Source organism: Poeciliopsis prolifica, unplaced genomic scaffold (assembly GCF_027474105.1).
Source record: "Poeciliopsis prolifica strain line A6 unplaced genomic scaffold, Auburn_PproV2 SCAFFOLD063, whole genome shotgun sequence".
Taxonomy (NCBI): Eukaryota; Metazoa; Chordata; class Actinopteri; order Cyprinodontiformes; family Poeciliidae; genus Poeciliopsis; species Poeciliopsis prolifica.
The window spans coordinates 283,501-304,726 of NW_026562438.1; the positions used below are offsets into that span (position 1 = coordinate 283,501).

The 21,226-nt window shown below is 38.7% G+C and overlaps 1 protein-coding gene across 1 annotated transcript; it reads left to right on the forward strand.

The window, feature by feature from the left end:
* The first annotated feature begins 6,824 nt into the window (after positions 1-6,824).
* On the forward strand, positions 6,825-12,172 carry LOC129379996 (uncharacterized). Its single transcript, XM_055060962.1, has 5 exons — positions 6,825-6,829; positions 7,163-8,375; positions 8,810-8,973; positions 10,696-10,811; positions 11,994-12,172. The coding sequence occupies exons 1-2, from the start codon at positions 6,825-6,827 to the stop codon at positions 8,103-8,105; spliced, it is 948 nt and encodes a 315-aa protein (XP_054916937.1). The 3' UTR covers positions 8,106-8,375; positions 8,810-8,973; positions 10,696-10,811; positions 11,994-12,172.
* The last annotated feature ends 9,054 nt before the right edge of the window (positions 12,173-21,226 follow it).

The window sequence follows — 21,226 nt, forward strand, 5'->3', positions numbered from 1 at the left end:
ATTTTCTCGGTCCCTGTGTTTGCTACGCAATGCAGACCCGTTGCCATAGAAACAGTTACACTATTGTATCAATATTAAATAGTAAAAGCCGTGGCTTATGTATAACCCCAAATTAAAGCTGTTGCTAGTGGGTTTATCCTTTGTGCCCAGCGCAGCCCTAAAACCTTCAGTCCACATGCTGATTGGACGCACTTCCGGTCTGTATAAATCACGGTCAGAGCGACAATCAGCTCCCAGATTGATTTATTCTCCATCTATTTAGGAACCAGTGAGGCCCATTGCTGTTTCCAGTAGGGTTTGTCATTAAGGCCGCTTCTGTGGGTTAAAGCAGGATGTAGTCTATGCCTCACTGGTTCCGGCCAGACGTCCGACTCCATGTACTGCTTCATAACTTTAAACGCGTTGTCATTTTTCTGAGGCAACAGAAGAAGAGAGTTGAGCTGATTTTTAGAGCCTGATTGGGATTCTTCTGGGATTTCAAGAGAGATGCTCAGTGGGAGGAATGCTGCAGAGTAAACAAGGTTTTCAATTAGTAAACACAGATAAACGTTTATGTGACCTTTCAAATAAAATAACCTTGTTTATTAATACTAAATAAATAATGATGCAAACATTGTCATGTATAAAATGCTTTGTAATTATACTCACATTTGCATAAACACTAGCTCATACATTACAGAAACCTAAGAAACGAATGTTTCCAACCTGAAGTCTTTTTGTATCGATGCAGAATCAATCTGCTCAAGGTCATCAATAGTTCATAATATTACTCAAGTGAATGTAAAGTACAGTGCAGTAAAAGTACTCGTATAAGTAAGTGTATCTAGTACTACTCACCTCTGAATATAGATAACAAAGTATTATTATCCTGTTGTTGTTTAACTCTATCATCACTTGGCTACGTCTGCTCAACTCACTGGAGAAAAAAAAACTGTGCAAAGTTATTTGGCTTTTTCTGTTTTGCTGCTGTGACTCTAACACACACCGGCTTCCTGGACTGCACGGCAAACGTAGTTTTTCTTTTTTAAAAAGAAAAATAAATGTTTTCAGGAACATCAGTGAACAGCATGCAGAGTGGGAAGAGAATCAGTTATTTTTAATCGAAAAGTTTAGGCGTTGTCATGTCTTTATATATTTTCCAACACTGAAATATTTCTCCTTCTACATGAGGGGTGTCAAACTCCAGTCCTCAAGGGCTGCTGCCCTGCAGTTTTTAGATATGCTACAGGTACAAAACACTGGAATCAAATGGCTTAATTACTTCTTTCTAGTGTAGATAAGTTGTCAAGAGCCTTTCTAATGATCAAATAATCCTATTCAAGTGTGGTGCAGCAGAGGTACATCTAAAAGTTGATGACTGGAATGTGACACCTGTGTTCTATACCAATAATCACATAGTCATTTCTTTTTTTGTTTTTATGCTGGCAGGACAAAGTTAATGTTTTATATCTGGTCTGATCACTAATTGAGTACCTGTGGTCTATTTATTAAAGTATCTTCTGGAAGAGCAAAAATTGTAAAACATATAATATTCAGAGTGTAAACCTTTATGGAGTGAATAGATTTATTTTATAACCAAGGACAGAGAATTGCAGAAATGTTTATGAGACAGAGTGAGAGCTAGCTTCTTGAACTTCTTGGCATGAAAGGTTTGCTCCAGAAGCAGACTTGTTTTCCAAAACTGAGTGAAGAAATAACCCCCAGAGCAGTGATAGAGATGCTGCGTCACACCCTGATGACTTTTCAAAATAGGAAGAAGAACCTGCCTGCTTTCCATGAGCTACAGCTGAGGTCACTCAAGCAGCTGTTGGACATTTTATAATATCTAAATTTATTTTTCCTGTGAAGGATGGAGGACTACAGCGACGACGAGGACTCTGCTACAGTCAGTGTCAGAAATGCCAAACATCCTCTTAAATGTAAGTGACTATACATATTTTATGTTTCAATAGGATTAAAAACTAACAATATTACCCAAAAGTATTTCATACATTTTTATTCCCTCTGAAAGAAGTTATACTTTCTTAACGTGCTGTATCAGGAGATGTTTTTATGTCGCATGTAAACCTGAAGCTTTAGTTTTCTAGTCTCATCTGAGAAATTTCTCTGCAAGTCAAGTTTAGTTGTATAGCACATTTCAGCAACAATTCAAGATGACAACCAAACAAAAGACATTTTCAGCCTTTTTGATTAATTTACTTATGAAATAAGTCAAGGAGTAGCAGGCAGTGCCACAGGCTGCACCGGTGTTTGCGCGCCTCAGTCTGGTCCTCAGTCAGGCGCTGGTCTTCCTCAGACATGGATCGGCTGATCCCAGGGGTAGACCTCTGTCTTCTGGTTTCACAACTGGTGACAGCACTATGTATTTATGATGGATTTCCGCTTTCATGGTGTAAAGCACTTTGAACATCCTTGTTGCTGAAATGTGCTGTACAAATAAACCTTATTGATTGATTAATCAATAACCTATCGATTCCATTGTTTGTTTTTTCAGCTAAAGAAGACACGAAATCATCAACACTCAGGCTCTATTCTGTGTTCTCGGTGTGTTTGGGGTTTCTTTGTGTCGCAATGACTGCAAACATCATCTACAGTGAGTTTCATTTCAACAGAATAGGTTTTAAGTAGCTTCCTTTATCAAGATGGCGGATGGTGCGGAGTCTGGCTCGGGAGCTCCTTTTTCCAGTCGCCCCCAAACTAAACCTCAGATTGCAGATCTACAAGACTACTGATGGAAAGCATATAGTAGAGGATGAGTTTTTAAACATTCTTGCTTTCAAAATCAAGACTATGTGTCAGGAAGAGCTTGTGCTGCTTGCATCAAACACATTTGACTATGAATGTATTGAGTCATGTTTGAACTAAGTAGTGGTACAAATCAGAAGGCTTGAAAGGCCATTAAAAGTTTAATAATGAATGAGTGTGGGAAATCATTACCACACTTTGTCTCCCACTTCCTGGAGGAGCTGTTTCCTTTGACATTCAACTGCCTGGATGTCTCCTACTCACTTAGCCAGATGGAGCGTTTACATAGTGAGGTTTATGCCCTAAAGCAGTGGTCCCTAACCTTTTGATTAACCCAGACCGGTCGAGAATTGGCAATTTTGCTGCGGCTTGGGGCAGTGTCGGGGTGTTGTCACATTTTTTTTTTTCCTCAGATTTTCCTTTTACGACAATCTTACAATGACATCGAAGGTCATATGTGGAAATGTTTATTACTATAGCTAAAGGTATTTAATATACACTTACAATATGTGGTTATGTTTATTTAGTTAAAAATGTTAACTACAAAAAACAAAACTCACCACCAAATTATAGTGCAGCAAATAGAGCAAATGCTCCCCACTCTTTTATCAAATGCCTTTTCTTTTTGTTACGTCTTTTATCGGTTAAAACCGTGGTTCTTAACCAGGTCCTTAACCAGGGGTTCGATGGAATCCCAGGGGTTCGATGAGTCGGTCTCAGGTGTTCGGTGGAGCCTCTGCTGCAGAGACAAAGACACTTGTGTAAGGTCGTGATGACGCGCCCCGCTCGGCCATCACTTGCTGCAGAGGATCACGTGACATTGCTGGCCAATCAGTGCTGCAGAGAATTTAGTGGACGCAGTAAACAGCTGTTGTAGCTGTACGTAGTGTGGTTTCTTTCTCAATATTTTAATCCATACGAAACACGTCGAGAAAAAAAAGAACTAATATGTACAACGTATTCACGTGTGTCACAGGATGGGATGGGAAGGGAGTCAGAGTCCCATCTGCATGATATGCAACGGCAAGTTGAGCAACTGTAGGCTTGCACCGGCAAAACTGAGGGAGCACTTCTTGAAGCTGCATAGAGATGGCAAAAGTAAAAAAAGTATTTTGTGGATTCAAAACAACAAAAAACAAATTAAATTTCAAATAAAATAAAAAATTAAGTTATTAAAAAAATTTAAATTCTTCAAAAAATCCAAATATATTTTTAATTAGTAAAATAGCAAAAAAATATTTTTTGGGGGGCTGAAATACTTTTATGGGGCCAAAATATTTTTTATGTTGGTTTTGTTCTTTGAGCAAGGTGATGTTCATGCTCGACTCCTGGCACCAGTAAAAAAAAGAGCATACCTATGACCTGAATTTTGAAAAAAAAAAATCATTTTATTTATCATTGAAGAAGGGTTCAATGAATGCTTCACATATAAACTTGTGGGTTCGGTACCTCAAATATGGTTAAGAACCACTGAGTTAAAATGAGTCCACAGACTGTCACTACTGCTTCTACATCGTCATCTGTGTTTTATTATTCTAAATTCACGTGTGGTATGTTGGGGGGTTTACTGGATTTTGTTCAGGGATCAGGATGTTAGTGACTGGAATCGGTTCATGTGTGGTGTGTTGCTTCTGTCTTGTTGCTGGACACACGAACTGATCGAACCTGTTGGACTTTTATCGTCTCTGTGGTCACAGAGGTTTGGAAAATCGGCCGACAATCCTTAAATCAGACTTAAAACTCACAAGCTCCACTCCTCTCATCTTGTCTCAACCGCTGCCCTAACGCTCTCTGACTCTGGTCACTATGGGAACATTTACATATCCCTTCAAAAGAAAATACAGATGTGCCACAAAAACAATCATTTTACTTTCGTGAAAATTTTAACTCACGATAACGACTAATGTCTGTGATTTCCGGGTGCAAAACATGGATTTCTCCGCTCAGTGCCTCAGACAAATGATTTGCCTGTGCGGATAAAGGAGTTTTTTTTTCTTTCTTTTCTGTCGGCTGAACTGATGTTATGACATATGAAACATTTTAAAAGGGAGCCCTGAGGTTGTTTCCATCGGGGAGTAATGTGAAACAATGACACCAGAAGTGTTGCTTATGCGGAGTGCTTGGTCTATACAAGGCGAAACAGTTTGAAGCTTCATTGCCTCATCAGCGAACCATATCATGCAGAGCAGCTTGGACTGTGAGAATCACCTACTGGGATAAATCCATTCTCCTCTCTCCTCTGGGCCTTTACCCCTTCGCAAAGAAACTTTCCAAAGACATCTGATCTGTTTCTTACTCATTTTGCTGCTTTTGGGCTCAATGTTGGCACACAAGACGTAACTGAGACAATCTGGTTAGACTTAGACTTAGACTTAGACTTGACTTTATTGATCCCTTGGGAAGACTCCCTCAGGAAATTATAGAGGATTTACAGAGGATTTCCAAAATAAAAGATCATCCAGACTCAAGTAATACATAAAATGGAAATATTTAATTATTCCCCAGGCCAACCCCCGCGTTCAGGAGAAGTTGCGTGAAGTTACCACTACCATTGACCGCAGAGTTGTGGCAATGGAACGACATTTGTGCCCGGTGGTGTAGGATTCAGCAGTGTGGATATGCCTTGTCCAGGAATACCCAACGCCAATGAGGAGGTGGCGGCATGCATGCGTTGTGTTCCAACAAACTGTGTTACTGCTCATTATGCGGCTTTACTCGTGAATTGAATTTACTCAAGACTGTTTCAGGACTATTGGTGAGCCTGTCGCTGTGGGTGATAACCGACACTGTACTGTAGATGCGCCCACGAGTGAATGACACCTTATGAGTGTCCTCAGAATGAATATTTATTTGAATAGACTTGCTTTCTTGAACTCTTTTATTGATGACCATTATTTTACCTCTGTATATGTTGTAGGTGATATGAATGCAGATATATCTGATGAATATTCTTCATTTGTCATACATATGCATCAGTTTTGTGAAGACAGTTTCATATTGTTCAGTCAGCTCCTCCTACCTGTAGATAGCTATACCTAGATAAGTGAAGCTGGCATACAACGCCATGGCTTGACCATTGCATTAGCTCTGCTGATGCCCATGCTGTTGTAAAATCAACAGAAATCTTATATGAGTATTCTGTCAGATCATGTTCCATTTTAATGATGCTGGATATTGAAATTCTTCCAGAGTTATATGGGGGCAAATAGATGACTTACTAGCATATCATATAAAAACTGATCTTCTTTTGAGTAAAAAGAAGATCAGTTCAATCTATTATGTGCTCACACGTTAATTGCAGCGCTGTTTAGCACTGAAACCTCAGTTATCAGTTCCATAAGAATAACACATGCTCATACTTCATTATTAGCGCACTCTTCCAAGTAAGCAAACCAAAGTTGTATTTTCCAAGATTCCAACATTAGAACAAAACTAAGAATCCAGAAAAACTACCATATAAATTACTTTTTATTCTTCCAACCCAGAAAAGGAATTAGGCCAGAGGTATTTACTTGTACTTATCTAGCAACCCTGAATAAAAGTATCTAGTTTATATGCTTTGGATCAACATTATTAGATTTGTTTTTCTTTCTTTTGCTCTTTCCTTTGGTCTGTTATTTTATTTGTATTTCCTTTTAATTCACGTGAAGTACTTTGAATTGCCTGGTTGCTGAAAATGTGCTGTATAACTGAAATATTTTAATGCTCTCTGATGCAGACAGTTTCCCTGACTTCATAACAAATTTTTGTGTTTTGATAGTGAGTTTGACGACGGCCGGTCAGCAGGAAAATGTCACAAGACTTGCAACAGAAAAAAAGCAACTGATTCAGGAACGAAAAATGATGGAGAACAAGATTGAGAAGGTGAACCGAGACAGAGACTTGAGCCATGTAAGAACGAGGCTTACCCGAAAGAGGCTTTCTCAAGACAGAGAGAAGCTGAAGAATAAAACAGAGGAACTTAACAAAGAGAGAGACGAGCTGAGCAAAGAGAAAGAGGAGGTGAACAAACAAAGAGGAGCTGAGCCAAGACAGAAACAAGCTGAAAGATAAGACAGAGAAGCTGAACAAAGAGAGAGATGATGTGAGGAAAAAGAAAGAGAAGTTGAGCAAAGAGAAAGAGGAGATGAGCAAAAAGAAAGAAGAGCTGAGCAAAGAGAAAGATAAGCTGAGCAAAGACAAAAAGGAGCTGAGTAAAGAGAAAGAGGAGCTGAGCCAAAATACCAATGAGAATGTGGATCTCAGAAAAGAGAAAGAGAAACTGAGCAAAGAGAAAAATGAGCTGAGGAAAGAGGAAGATGAGCTGAACAAAAACAAAGCAGAGCTGAGCAAAGAGAAAGAAAAACTAAGCAAAGACAAAACAGAGCTGAGCAAAGAGAAAGAAAAACTAAACAAGAAAAAGATGATTTAAGCAAAGACAAAAGAAGGTGAGCAAAGATAAAAATGACCTGAATAAAGAGGAGGACCATCTAAAGAATTTAACAACAGAGCTGAGCAAAGAGGAAAATGAGCTGAAGAGAAAGACAATGGAGTGGAACAAAGAGAAGAATGAGCTGAACAAAAAGAAAGAACAGCTAAGCAAAAACACAATGGAGCTGAACGAAGAAGAAGAGAAGCTGAACAAAAGGAAAGATGAGCTGAAAAACTTGAAAGCAGAACTGAGCCAAGAAAAAAATGTGCTGAGAAAGAAAACGATCAAAGAGATCGAGGAGCTGAACAAAATCAAAGATGATCTGAGCAAAAAGAGAGCAGAGCTGAGAAAAACAACAGATGAGCTGAGCAAAGAGAAAGACGAACTGAGTAAAGAGAAAAGGGAGCTGAGCAAAGTGAAAGACAAACTGAACAAAGAGAAAGATGATCTGCACAAAGAGAAAGAGACACTGAACAAAGAGAAAGAGACACTGAGCAAAGAAAAAAAGGAGCTGAGCAAAGAAAATGATGAACTGAACACAAACCGAGACAAGCTAAGCAAAGAAAAAAAGGAGCTGAACATAAAAAAAGATGAACTGAGCAATAAGAGAAAGGAGGTGGACAAAGAAAAAGATGAACTGAATAAAAAGAAAGGCGACCAGGACAAAGTAAAAGCAGAGCTGAGCAGGAAGACAGAAGAGTTGAACAACGAGGAAAAGGATCTGAATAAAAAACAATTGGAGCTAAACAAAGAGAAAGAAGAGCTGGGCAAAGAGAAAGTGCATCTGAGCAAAGAGAAAACGAAGCTGGACAAAGAGAAACAGGAGCTGAACAAAAAGAAAGTCGATCTGAACAAAGAGACAGCGGGTCTGAACAAGGAGAAACAGGAGTTTAGTAAAAACAAAGCGGATGTGAACAAAAAGAAAGAGGAGCTAACAAAGAGACTGTGAATCTGAGCAACAAGGCGGAGCAGCTGAACAAAGAGACGAAGGAGCTGAATGAAAAGAAAGCGGAACTGAACAAACTGAAAGCGGATCTGAATAAAGAGAAAGTGGAGCTAAATGAAAAGAAAGTGGAGCTGAATAAAGAGAAAGAAAAGCTGAGCGCAATAAAGAAGGAGTCGGACAATCAATGCAAAGAGAGAGATGCCCTGAAGACCTTCTACGACAACGTCATGAAATTTGAACGATTTCCAGTTTCAGAGCTGTGTCCTCTAGATAGTAATTATATTCTGGATTACCTTTGAAACTCTTGGTTATTAATTTTATTTTTGAAATATTCAACTAAGTGTTTCAAGACACAGCTGACCATTATAATCAGATTATAATCACAGGTAGAGTGCTGAAGGTCACTTTCCTGACAACAAAGTGAGCCAGTAAAATTGATTCATTAGCTCCAGGTTAACAGCCAACTTTTGATTTCAGAGAATATTATTTTTAGTGAACCCTGCGGTATGCCACTTCTGACTAGAATAATGTCTTAATTTAATCACCTTCCAATACTGATCCGCACTCTACCTTTAAAAGCTTTTTTAGAGGAATTTTGATAATGAAAATATTAAATAAGTCCACATGGATTTCTTCTAGAAATGTATTTTTTTCTTTTTGATATTTGACCAAAGTTTCACTTCATTATGCTCTTTCCCCTTGTCTAGTGAGACCAAAATGTCTGGATTGCAGGGTCGGATGGCTTTCCTTCAGGGGACACTGCTACTGGTTTTCAGATAGAGGTCATTCTTTGAATTTCTGGAACGTGTCTCGAGACTTGTGTCAGCATGATAGTGGATATTTGGCTATAATTGATGATCTGGAGGAGCAGGTAAAACATAACATCACCTCTACTCTAGAAATTTAAAACGAATCTGAAAGTTTCTGGAAGATTGATCGCTTGACAATACTGAATTGCCCATATAAATTGAATCAATACGACCTAATTAAATTTTTTAAGTGAGAATAGAAAACCAAAGAGGAGGAGGTGTTGCCCTAATACATGATGATTTCTTTAATTGCAAAAAATATTTTTAGGTCATTTGAACTCTTGAATATCTGGGAATTGAGGTAAAAAACCACAAACAAGGTCTGATACTAACTCTATGCAAAACTCCAATATATGTGGAAAACTTCTTTATTGGCTTTAATGGGCTTTTATGTGTTACATGCATCAATTATGATAGTTTCATAAAGTCTGCATTCTTGCTTTGTTGAAGCGCATACATGATGCTAGGAATGAATCTTGGCTCAATATCCATATGCTCCCACTAGCTCAGGTTATATCAACAAATAAGATCATCCACCATAACTACGCAGATGATACACAGCCAGTGATGGCATAGTTACCCTGAAAAAGTAACTGGATTACTGATTACTCCTTAAGAAGTACCTTAGCTAAATTACTGATTACTTGATTTGGTAAAGCGTTACTGACTTCACTGATGTCACCAGGTGACTCTGAACCCATCCAATCACTGAACAGATACTTAGAGCAGATAAATGTGAGGATGTGCCAAAACTTTCTGCGTGTTTCAGGAGTTTCCCTGCGTCAACCCAGCTCATTTCAATTGATGAATGATTAACAGGTATTTGCTGCACTGCAATCACCTGAATCAGGAGTACAAAGGCAGGGAGACATCTAAAATATGCGGGGCAGTCTGCCTTGAGGACCAGAGTTGGAAAACACTGATGTAGAGTCAATGCACAGCTTCAGCTATTACATCTGGAAACCAGTGATCAGACTAAAACCTGGGAGCGGTGATGGACTCAGACCTGAACCTTCAGGGTCACATAAAGGCAGTCATAAAGTCGGCCTTCTATCACCTGAAGAACATCTCCAGGGTTAAAGGGCTAATGTCCCAACAAGATGTAGAGAAACCCAATCATGCGTTTATCTTTAGTCGCATTGATTGCTGCAACATTGTCTTCATAAGTCTGACTAACAAAATCAATCCTCCAGCTGCAGCTGATCCAGAACGCTGCCGCTGGCGTTCTGACTAAAACCAGGAAGATGGAGCACATCGTCCCAGTTCTACAGTTCCTCCACTGGATCCCTGCAGCTCAGAATAAAGTTTAAAATACTGATATTAGTTTATGAATCACTGAACGGTTTAGCACCACATGAACCATCTGCTGCTGTATCAACCCTCCAGACCTCTCAGGTCGTCTGGTTCTGCTCAGCATCCCCAGAACCAGAACCAAATATGGAGAAGCAGCTTTCAGCTTCTATGCACCACAAATCTGGAACAAACTTCTAGAAAGTTGTAAACAGCTGAAACACTGAGTTCCTTAAATCTAAAGAGCCAGCTGTTTAGAGTTGCTTTTGAAACATTATAAAAGAAACTATCAACATTTTGATTACCATTTTGTAACGATAGAGAAAATTGACAAAATGTAACGCTTCAGTTTTTAACTGTGTTCTATGACTGTATTTTTATGATGCAAAGCACTTTGAACTGCCTTGTTGCTGAAGTATGTTGTATAAATAAACTTGATTGATTGATTGAAGTAAAAGAGATTTATGACAGTCTGAAATGAAATCTGTTCACAGAAATTTATCGTCAAGCATGCCAAACCCTACGAATCTCAACACCAAGGATACTGGATAGGGTTACATCATAAACTCGCCGGATGGTTCTGGGTTGATGGACGTAAGAACGCTCTTGAGTAAGAACTATTATCCAAAAATATACATATTTAGAGCTACTGTGTGTAACTTTTATAGAAAATACATTTTCATATTTGTTTGAAACGGCTATCATGTCCTAACAGTATGGTATCTAAAAAGATTAATAAGGTGTGAAAAATTTGGGCTCCTCTGCCTTCTCCCATTGCTCTGAGTGCTAACTGGAAACAACCAATCAGAGCCTGGAGGCGGGTCTTAGCGCTGTCAGTCACAACCTAGTGTGGCTGCTCTCTGCTACTGCTTTTGCCTATCAGCAGATCCTGCTGTGATTGCTCAGGCTAGTTAGCATAGCAACTGATGGCAGTTTTCCTGTAACAGTAAGTTGTTTCTCTGCCATTAGCACAGTTAGCAGAAACTAAATGAGGTTGAGTGAAAACGTTAAGACCCTCCTCCTGGCGTAGCAACTGTCCCTGTAACTTTAAAGTTGGGCTTTTGCTATGTTTGTGCTTCTGTTGATGGCAATGCCTTTGACTAGGCCATTATTGTAACATGCAATGAAACATTAAGTTGGTGAAGGCCTTCACTGGTTAAATCAGGGGTGATCAAGACAAAAGACCTGATTTGCAAACACATGCTGCCATGAAGAATTCTGTCCAGAGGGATGAATAATTTTTAGACTTCATCATTGGAAGTAGTTCCTTATGTTGAATTTGGATCAAATATTTTTGTTTCATTAGGTTTAGTTACATTTGTGTAGTGTTACTCATTTCTTGAAAACATCTGAGAAAATCCTAAGTTGCTGTTGTAGTTGAGTAATTTTAGATTCAACAGTAGAAACAAGGACATTTACGGTGCGGAGGTGGCGCTGGAGTAAACGCTCGACCCGTGTATAGACGCAGCTATCACAGGTTTGAGGTCCAACCTGTTGACCTTTGCTGCATGTCTTTCTTCTTTCTCACAACCCAAATAAAGACGATTAGATCCAAGATTATTCTTTAAAAGATTGGATCTTTGGTAAAGCATTTAGAGCTTTAAAATCCAAGTTTTCAAGTTTGTAAAACTTTACTACAAGACTTATTACTACAAGTCTAGTTTCTTTGCAAGTGTGTCTTTATTTACATTGAGACAACAACGCATGCTGACAGTTTTCAGTTTGATGTTAATAAGCTGCTGAACAATTTTTATTTTACAAATGTTCTGAGGTTCATGTTTCTGTCTTAAAGCTTCTGGACAAAAGAGGTCCCCCATTCTTCGGGAGCAGCTCTGCATATGCCACAAAGAAAAGCCAAAGAGAGCTGGAGAGCAGAAGACAAGGCAGTGAAGCACAGATTCATCTGTGAGCATCCTATGACTGTTTGGCCCTACAACTAACACTGTTCTGTTAAAGCTTCAGCGAGGAATACTCAACTGTGTCATCATTTTTTGCTAATCTAAATTTTATGCCCACGGCAACAGGCTCGATAAACTATCAGCAACCCTGCTGAAGGGCTCCAGGGAAAACACAAATCAAGTGTTTTCAAATTTGCATTGAGGTTGTCTCTCTTGCGACAGTCTCAATGCAATCTGACAAAAGCCAGGTCCAGATGGTCTCCCATCAGTCTTTCAAGCAATACTCAAACCTACTTTCTGTTCAGTTTAGGCCGCCTTTACCAATTGCTTTAAACAAGGATCCCTCCCTCATTCATTTTATAAGGCTTGTATCTCACTTATTCCAAAAAAAGGGAAAGATCTGATGGATTGCACCTTATGCAGACCTTTTTTTCTCCTGAATACAGATGTCAAAATTTTAGTCAGAGTTCTTGGTCGCAGGCTGGAAATTGTTCTACCATCAGTTATTTCAAAAAGCCAAAACAGGTTTCATTAAAGGTCGGCCTCATATTTTAAAGTTGGAAGATTGTTTAACAGCCTGTTGTCTCTTTGACTATCCTTTTGTAGTCCTCAGTAGATTTGGCTTTTGGGGGAAAAGACATTTCATGGATTAAATGATTGCACCATCAGCCGTCTCCTACAGTTTGTACTAATTTTCACACCTCAAAACCTTTTAAAATACAAACTGGCAGCCATGAGCGCTGCTCTTTAAGCCCCCTCGTTCTTGTTTTGGCCATAGCCCTTACCATTGCAATTAGGACCAGTGAGGAGATATCCAACATTCAGAGCAGAGCAGTGATAAGGAACATCAGGCATCACTTTATGCAGACGATCTTTCTGTGTCTTTCCATTTTGCTCTCGATTTGTTTAGCCAGATTGGTCAGATTTCTGGGTATAGCTGAACTTTACCAAATGTGAGCTTTTTCCTGTAGGTCAGGGGAGGGCAACTCCAGGCCTCAGGGGCCAGACTCCTGCAACTTTCAGATGTATCCCTACTTCAATACACCTGAGTCAAATAATGAGGTCATTTTCAGGACTCTGGAGAACTTGACTGCACTTTGGAGGTGATTCAGCTGTTTGATTCAGTTGTGTTGGACCAGGGAGACATCCAAGAGTTGCAGGTCACCGGCCCTCGAGGGCCAGGATTGCCCACCCCTGCTCTAGGTAGTAAAACAAATATGTCAGATTTTACTACTGCCTTCTCCTATTTCTGATTTTATTATTGGACTGCCAACCTTAGATGCATAGTGTTTAATATTTTATCATAACTTTGCTTACCGTCCTGACTGGGTGATCATAGAATTACACAGTGACAAAAAAAAATATCCCTTACTGCCGTTCACTCAGTTTCTTTGGCAGAGTCAAAAGAAACTGAGACATAGTTACTTTGAAAAAGTAACTAATTGAATTACTGATTACTCTTCAAAAAAATAACTTACTTTACTGATTACTTAATTGGAAAGTAACTAAGTTACATTACAAGTTACTCATTAGTTACTGCTACCACCTCAATATAAATATTACATTGAGTTTTGCCAATGCTTACATAATGACAAGTTATTTTATAATAACATCAACAGTGTATATTCACTTATAAGGTTGAACTGAAGGGGAGATTGTTTAATGGTTACAACAGTCCAAAAAAAAAAACAAACAAAAAGTACTACTTTTTGCGTGTTTCAGTAGTGTCTAGAAAACTAATGGTGCGCTCACAACAAATGTGTTTCACGTGTCTGGTTTTCATTTAAAGTCTATGTGGAGGCGCATCAAAGGCGCCTTGCAGCGCGATTTGTATGTCTGGCGCAGCGTGATTCATACGTCTAGCGCAGCGCGACTTGAAGCGTTTGACGCGTCCAACAAACAGGCTGGCAATAGAAACAACGGCTAGAGCGATTTTGACTCATCTGCCGCGCCATCGACCTGCCTCCACATAGACTGAATGGGAAGCAGATTCACCTGATGCGTAAAAACACTAGGTGTAGGGCAAAGTGTCAAGCGTCAGCTTTCAAACTTGAAGCGTTGGACGCGTTTGGTGTAAACGCCCCATAAATAGGATCTTAGAGTCTCCTCTCCCTGCTACCCAGCGGGTCACCGGCCCTCGAGGTGACCCGGCCTCGAGGGCCGGTGTTTGGCCGGGTCACCAAACACCAAACCAGCCCTTTACATGTTGGTTTGGTGTTTGGTGACCCAGCCAAACACAGGGTGATACAATGTTGACCATGGCAGAGACCTTCTCATTTAAAACCTCATGGGAAGAAGACTTGAACATGACTATGCCAGATGAGATATGGGTCTCTATACTTAAACTTGTGACTGCAACATTTCTGTGTGCGCGCCATTGTCTCATTCAGTTCAAAGTGGTACATAGAGCCCGCTTCTCCGAAAGCAAACCATCTCATATCATCTACACTGTGATGAAAGCAAAACTGCTGAAGCCACACTGGGTCATATGTACTGGTGCTGGCCCAGTCTTGGTCAGTTCTGGACAGATGTTTCTCATACCCTGTCCAGGTTCCTGGTTCTCTCTTGGCTCTTTTTAGCTTCTGTGTTGAGGAATTTCTCCAGCCTCTAAAAGACAGGCGTTGTCGTTTTGCTCTCTGTTAGCGAGCTGCACAGTTCTGACCAGATGGAAAGATGTTGCTCCTCCAAAGCACAAAGAGTGGTTATAAGATCTTAGGTCATGCTTGAAACTGGAAAAAAAAAATTATCTTCTATTTAGCACTCAACTGGAAAATTTAAAAAAAACAAAAAAAAACATGGGCCCCTTTCTCAACCCATTTCGAAATATTCAAAATATTTCAGATAAACTGATTTTTTATACAGGAAAGATCCTGTGGATGCAAAGGAAGTATTTATCCAACATGGATATGAAATGATAAAGTAAAGTAGGAAAAATTAATCTCTTCAAAGGAATCCTATTCACTCCCATTTAGGGCCAACACACTACAAGTCTACCCCTGACAAAAACGAAGCACATTTTTATGAAGAAAAACCTTCAATAAAAAGATCGTGATAAATAAAAACACAATCTCAGCTGTTGGACTGTTGAAGCAATTTTTAAGATTCTTAGATTTCCTCCATTTGAAAAGATCAGATACGAATTGGATCTAGAACCAAATATCCAAGTTGCTGGGGTTGCATTTGTAAAAATCAGATCTGTGTTCAGACTTTCATAAAAAGATCAGGTGCAGGTTGCACTTAGAAAAAAATCTGATTTAGGTCACGTTTGGCTGCAGTGTTAACATAGACTAGGAGAAATATTCTATACCTAGTCATACTACAGTACTAGTTTAGTTTATTTAATCTGAAATTCTCAGACACCAACTATTGGTACAAGTTACTCTCCAGCTACTGAATGTGACATGTCCCTGACACCTTGTGAATGAGCACCTGACTAATTGTTGTGCTTTCTCCTTGAAGCTGATTGACTACTAGGGATTTAAAAGGAACAAGCTCCTCTTCCCAGGGGAGGGAGGGAGTTCGGACAGCATCTGCCTGTCACTCCTGCTCCGGCTTTAATAGAAAACATGTTTTGTTCCTGAAGGGCCCCTTGTTATTAGACTTTTGTGTGCGAGAGTCTGAGGCTGTGCTGAAGGTTCTGGTTTTTGGTTTCAGGGTCAGATCTTGAGGCAGGGTGAGGAGAACGGCCTGAATCTGACAGCCAACTTCTCCCAATCTTTTGTTTATTTTGCCAGGACTCCCAGTACCACTTTGTGTCCAGCCTTGGGTTTATTAAACCTCTCTAATTAAAACATAATCTGGTCTGGACTCCATATATTGTGTGTCCTGTGTGATCACATAAGGACTGTAACATATCGGGGTCTCATCCAATTCCAAAGGATTGTTTAGTTATTTGATATTTATGAGTGCAGTCGAAAACAGTGCTTCTGATCTTTGTGAATTGGAGTTGCACCTTGTACTCTGCTATTTGGCTCTTAGAGAAAGAGAACTTCATCATGAGTTTGATCTGCATAAATTGGAGGCTGAAGCAAATAAACAAGTTTGTTTAAAGAAACATTTTAATGCACATAGCTCATTACGGTGAAGGAATTCAATGGATCAGATGTTGAAAAATTAATGGGAATTAAAAATCTTGTTTGTTTAAATGAGAGAAGAGGCACTAAAGTCAACATGAGAACATGTATGAAATAGACTTCACAATAATTTTGACATTGCTGGCAGGATTTAGTTCATGGCAGGTAGTTAAAGATGCAACAGGAAGTGACCACTATTGCATAGTAACAGAAATAAATTTGCATATTGACCAATATAATACAGGAGGTTTTGCAGAAATGGTGTTCCAGTCATGTTGATTGGGAAACATTTAGGCTTGTAAGCCATCGGGAATACAGAAAATGAATTTGAATAATGAAGTTGATCATTGAGATGGCTTTTTTTGTCAAGTTGTTTACAGGCTGCTAACCAATCTGTAAAGAAGGGAGGAGGTACAATTGAATAAAGGAATGAGAAAGAAACCAAATGTCAAAATAAAGCTCTATAAAATGGAAAGGTTTATTGTGGGTATTTATTTAATAGGAAGAGAAGCACAGATTAATAGGTATGGACATTGATGAGGATATTATGAATAAGGTTATCTAAAAATTTTTACATTTATATAACAGTAATATATTTAATATATTCTTTCAATATATTGGACCTGAGTCCAAAGTTTTTACCGCAAACAATCTATTGTGAAATATGACAAATATTCTTGAATTCTGAAATCCCTTTAAATGAAAAGAAATGTAAAAATAATAAGTTTGCTAAGCAAATACAATAAGATATGATTATTTCTTTATTGAGTTTACAGTCTCAATTTGATTTTATTGGGGATATGTTTTAGAAATATGATGTTTTGATTTTGGTGATTCTGTATGTATGATAGTAATAAGGATTGAAGGATTTTTTTTATTGTCATACCACCTAGCTTGTCAGGCATACGAAATTTGGACCCAGGTCCCAGATTAAGAAATTTACTACACTATAAATAAATAATTTATGTGATGTATCAAAATGTGTGCAAATAATTCATGAGATTAAACTGCTAGGTTAGTGCAGGATTCTGGTCTGTGTGCAGGATGTGTTGTTGCCTCAAGGTTTTTTTTCCTCAGATTTCAGTCATTAAGACAGAAAATAGAAACTTCCACAGTGGTCCGACGCAAAACAAACTGTTTTTGCATAACCCTTAGTTAACCTTCACAAAACAAAACTATGGTAGAAAATTACCAATTACTTCTTGCCTCAGATTTGGGTATGCTGGGCTGCACAGTGTTCTGTTCGTGCTTGATAAGAACCAGACGTTGTGCTTCTTCTTAGATGCTTTTATTAAAGTCGCTCATAAGTTGCACACAGGTGTCTCACTAATGACTGACTACTTCTGTTGTCCTATTCTTGACATTTGTGCAATCACCTATGTTCGCGACTGCCATCTAGTGGACATAAACAATTCATTCAATCATCACATCCTCCTTTCTTTAAAGTTAGATAGCACATAATATCACATAGCTATAATAAAATTCACTTAACCTATCATACTTAGTACTCATTAAAAACATGAATTACCAAATACATACATTTCAACTTTTTTTCCCCCTTTTTTTTTTTTACACAACATCAGTCTATCAGGTTTCTTTACCACTCTGGTAGATCTTCTTAACACAGGTGGTGGATTGTCCTTAATACTGTCCATGTCACAATGCGTTTCAGTTGTAGGAGTAATCTGAGAGTCCTTAGAATCTTCACTCACATCAACACGTTCAAATGGAGTTTTCAACAAACTGCGACGATTTCGTCTCAGAATTTGTCCATCTTCAGTTTTCACTTCAAATGAACGTGGAGTTACTTCCTGCAGAATAGTTGCTTTCGTTTTCCATCCCTCATCATCCTGAATCCTTACTGGGTCCTGGTATGACAGTGGGGGTAGAAGCTTTGCTGATCTGTCATAATATGACTTTTGTTTTACTTTCTGCTTTCGTAACTTGTACTCCAACTTTGACGATTTCTTTGCTCTTTGTCCTTTACTGTCATAACTTGGCAAAGTTGTACGAATCTTTCGATTCATCAAAAGTTCAGCAGGTGAATAACCACATTGCAATGGTGATGATCTATAGCTTAATAAAGCTAAATACGGGTCAGAGTTACCATCTGCAGCTTTCTTCAGAAGTTGCTTAATAATATGAACTCCTTTCTCCGCTTTTCCATTTGATTGTGCATAATGTGGACTTGATGTTACATGCTTAAAATCATATTGCTCTGCAAACCTTTGCCATTCTCTGCTATTAAAACATGGTCCATTATCACTCACTACAACATGTGGAATGCCATGCCTTGCAAAGATTTAGCATCTGTTATGATACAATTTGATGACATATTAGCCAACAGAGCCATCTCAGGATAGTTTGAATAGTAATCAATGATCACTAAATAGTCTTTTCCTTTAAGATGAAATAAATCCATTCCAACTTTTAGCCATGGTGACGTTGGAGTGTCAGATATGATCATCGGTTCTTTGCTCTGTTTGTTTCTAAATGTCTGACATGTTTCACATTTACTTATCAGCACCTCAATGTCCTTATTTAGTCCAGGCCAGAAAACAGATTCTCTAGCTCTTCTTTTACATTTCTCAATGCCAAGGTGACCCTCATGAATCCGCTGTAGAATGTCCTGTCTTAACTCTTGTGGAATCACTATTCTGTTGTTTTTCAGTAACAGTCCATTCACAACACTTATCAGCTTTAACATTGAAAAACTGTGAACATGAGCCTATTGGCCATCCTTCATCCATATTCTGTATGACCAACTGTAACTCTGTATCCTTAGCTGTTGCATCAACTATTTGCTGTAACTTTCTATCTGATACAGGCAACACATTGGACACCAAATTCACATGACATTGAATATCCTCTTCAGTTGAACTCACACTATCATGTGTAGGGTCTAGACAGAGCATCAGCAAGAATCAGATGTTTTCCTGGAGTGTAGATCAGTGTAAATTCATACATCTGCATCTTCATCATAAGCCTCTGAATCCTGGGTGACATCTCATTCAGATGTTTTTTTAATGATGGCAACCAATGGTCGGTGATCTGTTTCAACTACAAAAGATGGTAAACCATACATAGTTATGAAACCGTTCTAGCCCATAAGCCAGCCCCAAGCATTCTTTTTCTATCTGAGCATATCTGCATTCAGCTTTTGTCATGGCTCTGGATGCATAAGCTACTGGTTTCCATTGGTCATTCTCAGCTTGAAGAAGACTGCTCCAAGTCCATCTTTTGAGGCATCTGTCGACAGTTTTCATTTTTTAGTAGGGTCATAGAAGGTAAGCACTGGTTCTGAAGTCAGATATTTTTCAGTTCCTTCCACTCTTGTTCATGAACTTCTGTCCACTGGAATTGACTGTCATTGTACAAGAGTCTGCGAATGTTAGTCATCCTTGCACTCAAATTGGGAATAAATTTTTCTATAAAATTAATTAAAAATTAAAAAAAAAAATCTATTAAAAATTAATCATGCCCATGATGCGCAGAACACCCGTTTTGTCAGCAGGCGGTGGCATCTTTAAAATGGCTTGTGTTTTATCTTCATCTGGTTGAACACCTCAGCCAGATAGTTTGTCTCCCAGAAACATAATTTCTTTGACACAAAACTCACATTTATTTTTATTGAACTTCAGTCCATTTTTCCGTATGCGCTCCATGACGCGTCTCAATCTGTCATTGTGTTCTTGAACAGTTGATCCCCAAATGATGATGTCATCAATGTAGACTCTTACTCCATTCAAGCCTTCTATGATCCTCTCCATTGCTCGATGAAATATTTCTGGTGCAGATTTTATTCCAAAAGGAAGTCTTAGAAAACAGTATCTTCCAAAAGGTGTGTTAAAAGTACAATACTTGGTACTGCTTTCATCCAACTTTACTTGCCAGAATCCTTGTGATGCATCCAACTTGGTGAAATAACTTGCTCCGGACATTTCACTGATTATTTCCTCTCGAGTGGGTATTTGATAATGTTCTCTTCTGATGTTCTCATTTAGATCTTTTGGATCCATGCATATTCTTAATTCTCCATTTTTCTTCTTTGTAATCACAATGGAATTAACCCAATCTGTGGGCTCTTCCACTTTCTGAATAACTCCCAACCTGATCATTCGATCCAACTCATTTTTCAACCTCTCTCGCAGTGGCGCTGGAATGCGACGTGCAGCATGAACAACAGCTGCGCGCCCTCTCTTAACTGAATCTTATATGTGCAGGGTACAGAACTTAATCCTTGAAAGACATCCTCATAATCTCAAGCATTGCATCAATCGGGTTATTAGATTCATTAAATTCAGTGTTTATGTGGTAGACTCTTTTCACCAGTCCAAGTTCTTCACAAGATTTATCACCTAAAAGTGATTCTCGATCCTCTTTTACAACAGAGAAGAACACAAGATGTTTTGTTCCTTTAACTGTTATATTCAGCTGACATGTTCCAATGCATTCAATTGATTGTCCATTATAGTCTCTTAGACCTGACTTGACTTCTTTTATGTGAGGTTTTACTTGCATTTCTTTTATATCAGATATGCTTATGAGATTCGCCTTCGCACCTGTGTCCAATCTGAACTTAATTGTGGTTCCGTTTACTAACAAAGGAATCCATTTATCATCTCTGTCAACACATTGCACTTTTCTGACTCATTTTCACAATTCACAACACAGACAAAGAATGTGTCACTTAGGTCAGTTTCATCTACTAAGTTTACACAATTCCTCTTCTTTTCTTCTTTCCTCTTATCACTTCCACCTCTTCTTCTTTTATGGCAATTAAGAGTTCGTCGCACTGCTGGTGTGAAGTCAGCTTTAATGAAACTCTTTAAAGACGTTCTTATTACAGCTTCAGTTTCCCTGACACCAACACCACCGTCGAACTAAAACACAACGTAAACTTAGTGAGATGGTGTCAAGAATACAATATCGATATAAAAATAACATAAAACATATAAACATACCTCGCTGGCTAACCCTTCCTTTTGAGGTAGAAATGAGGTCATTCAGTAAATTCTTACACTTAATCATGTTTCTTCATCTGCTTGCCAACG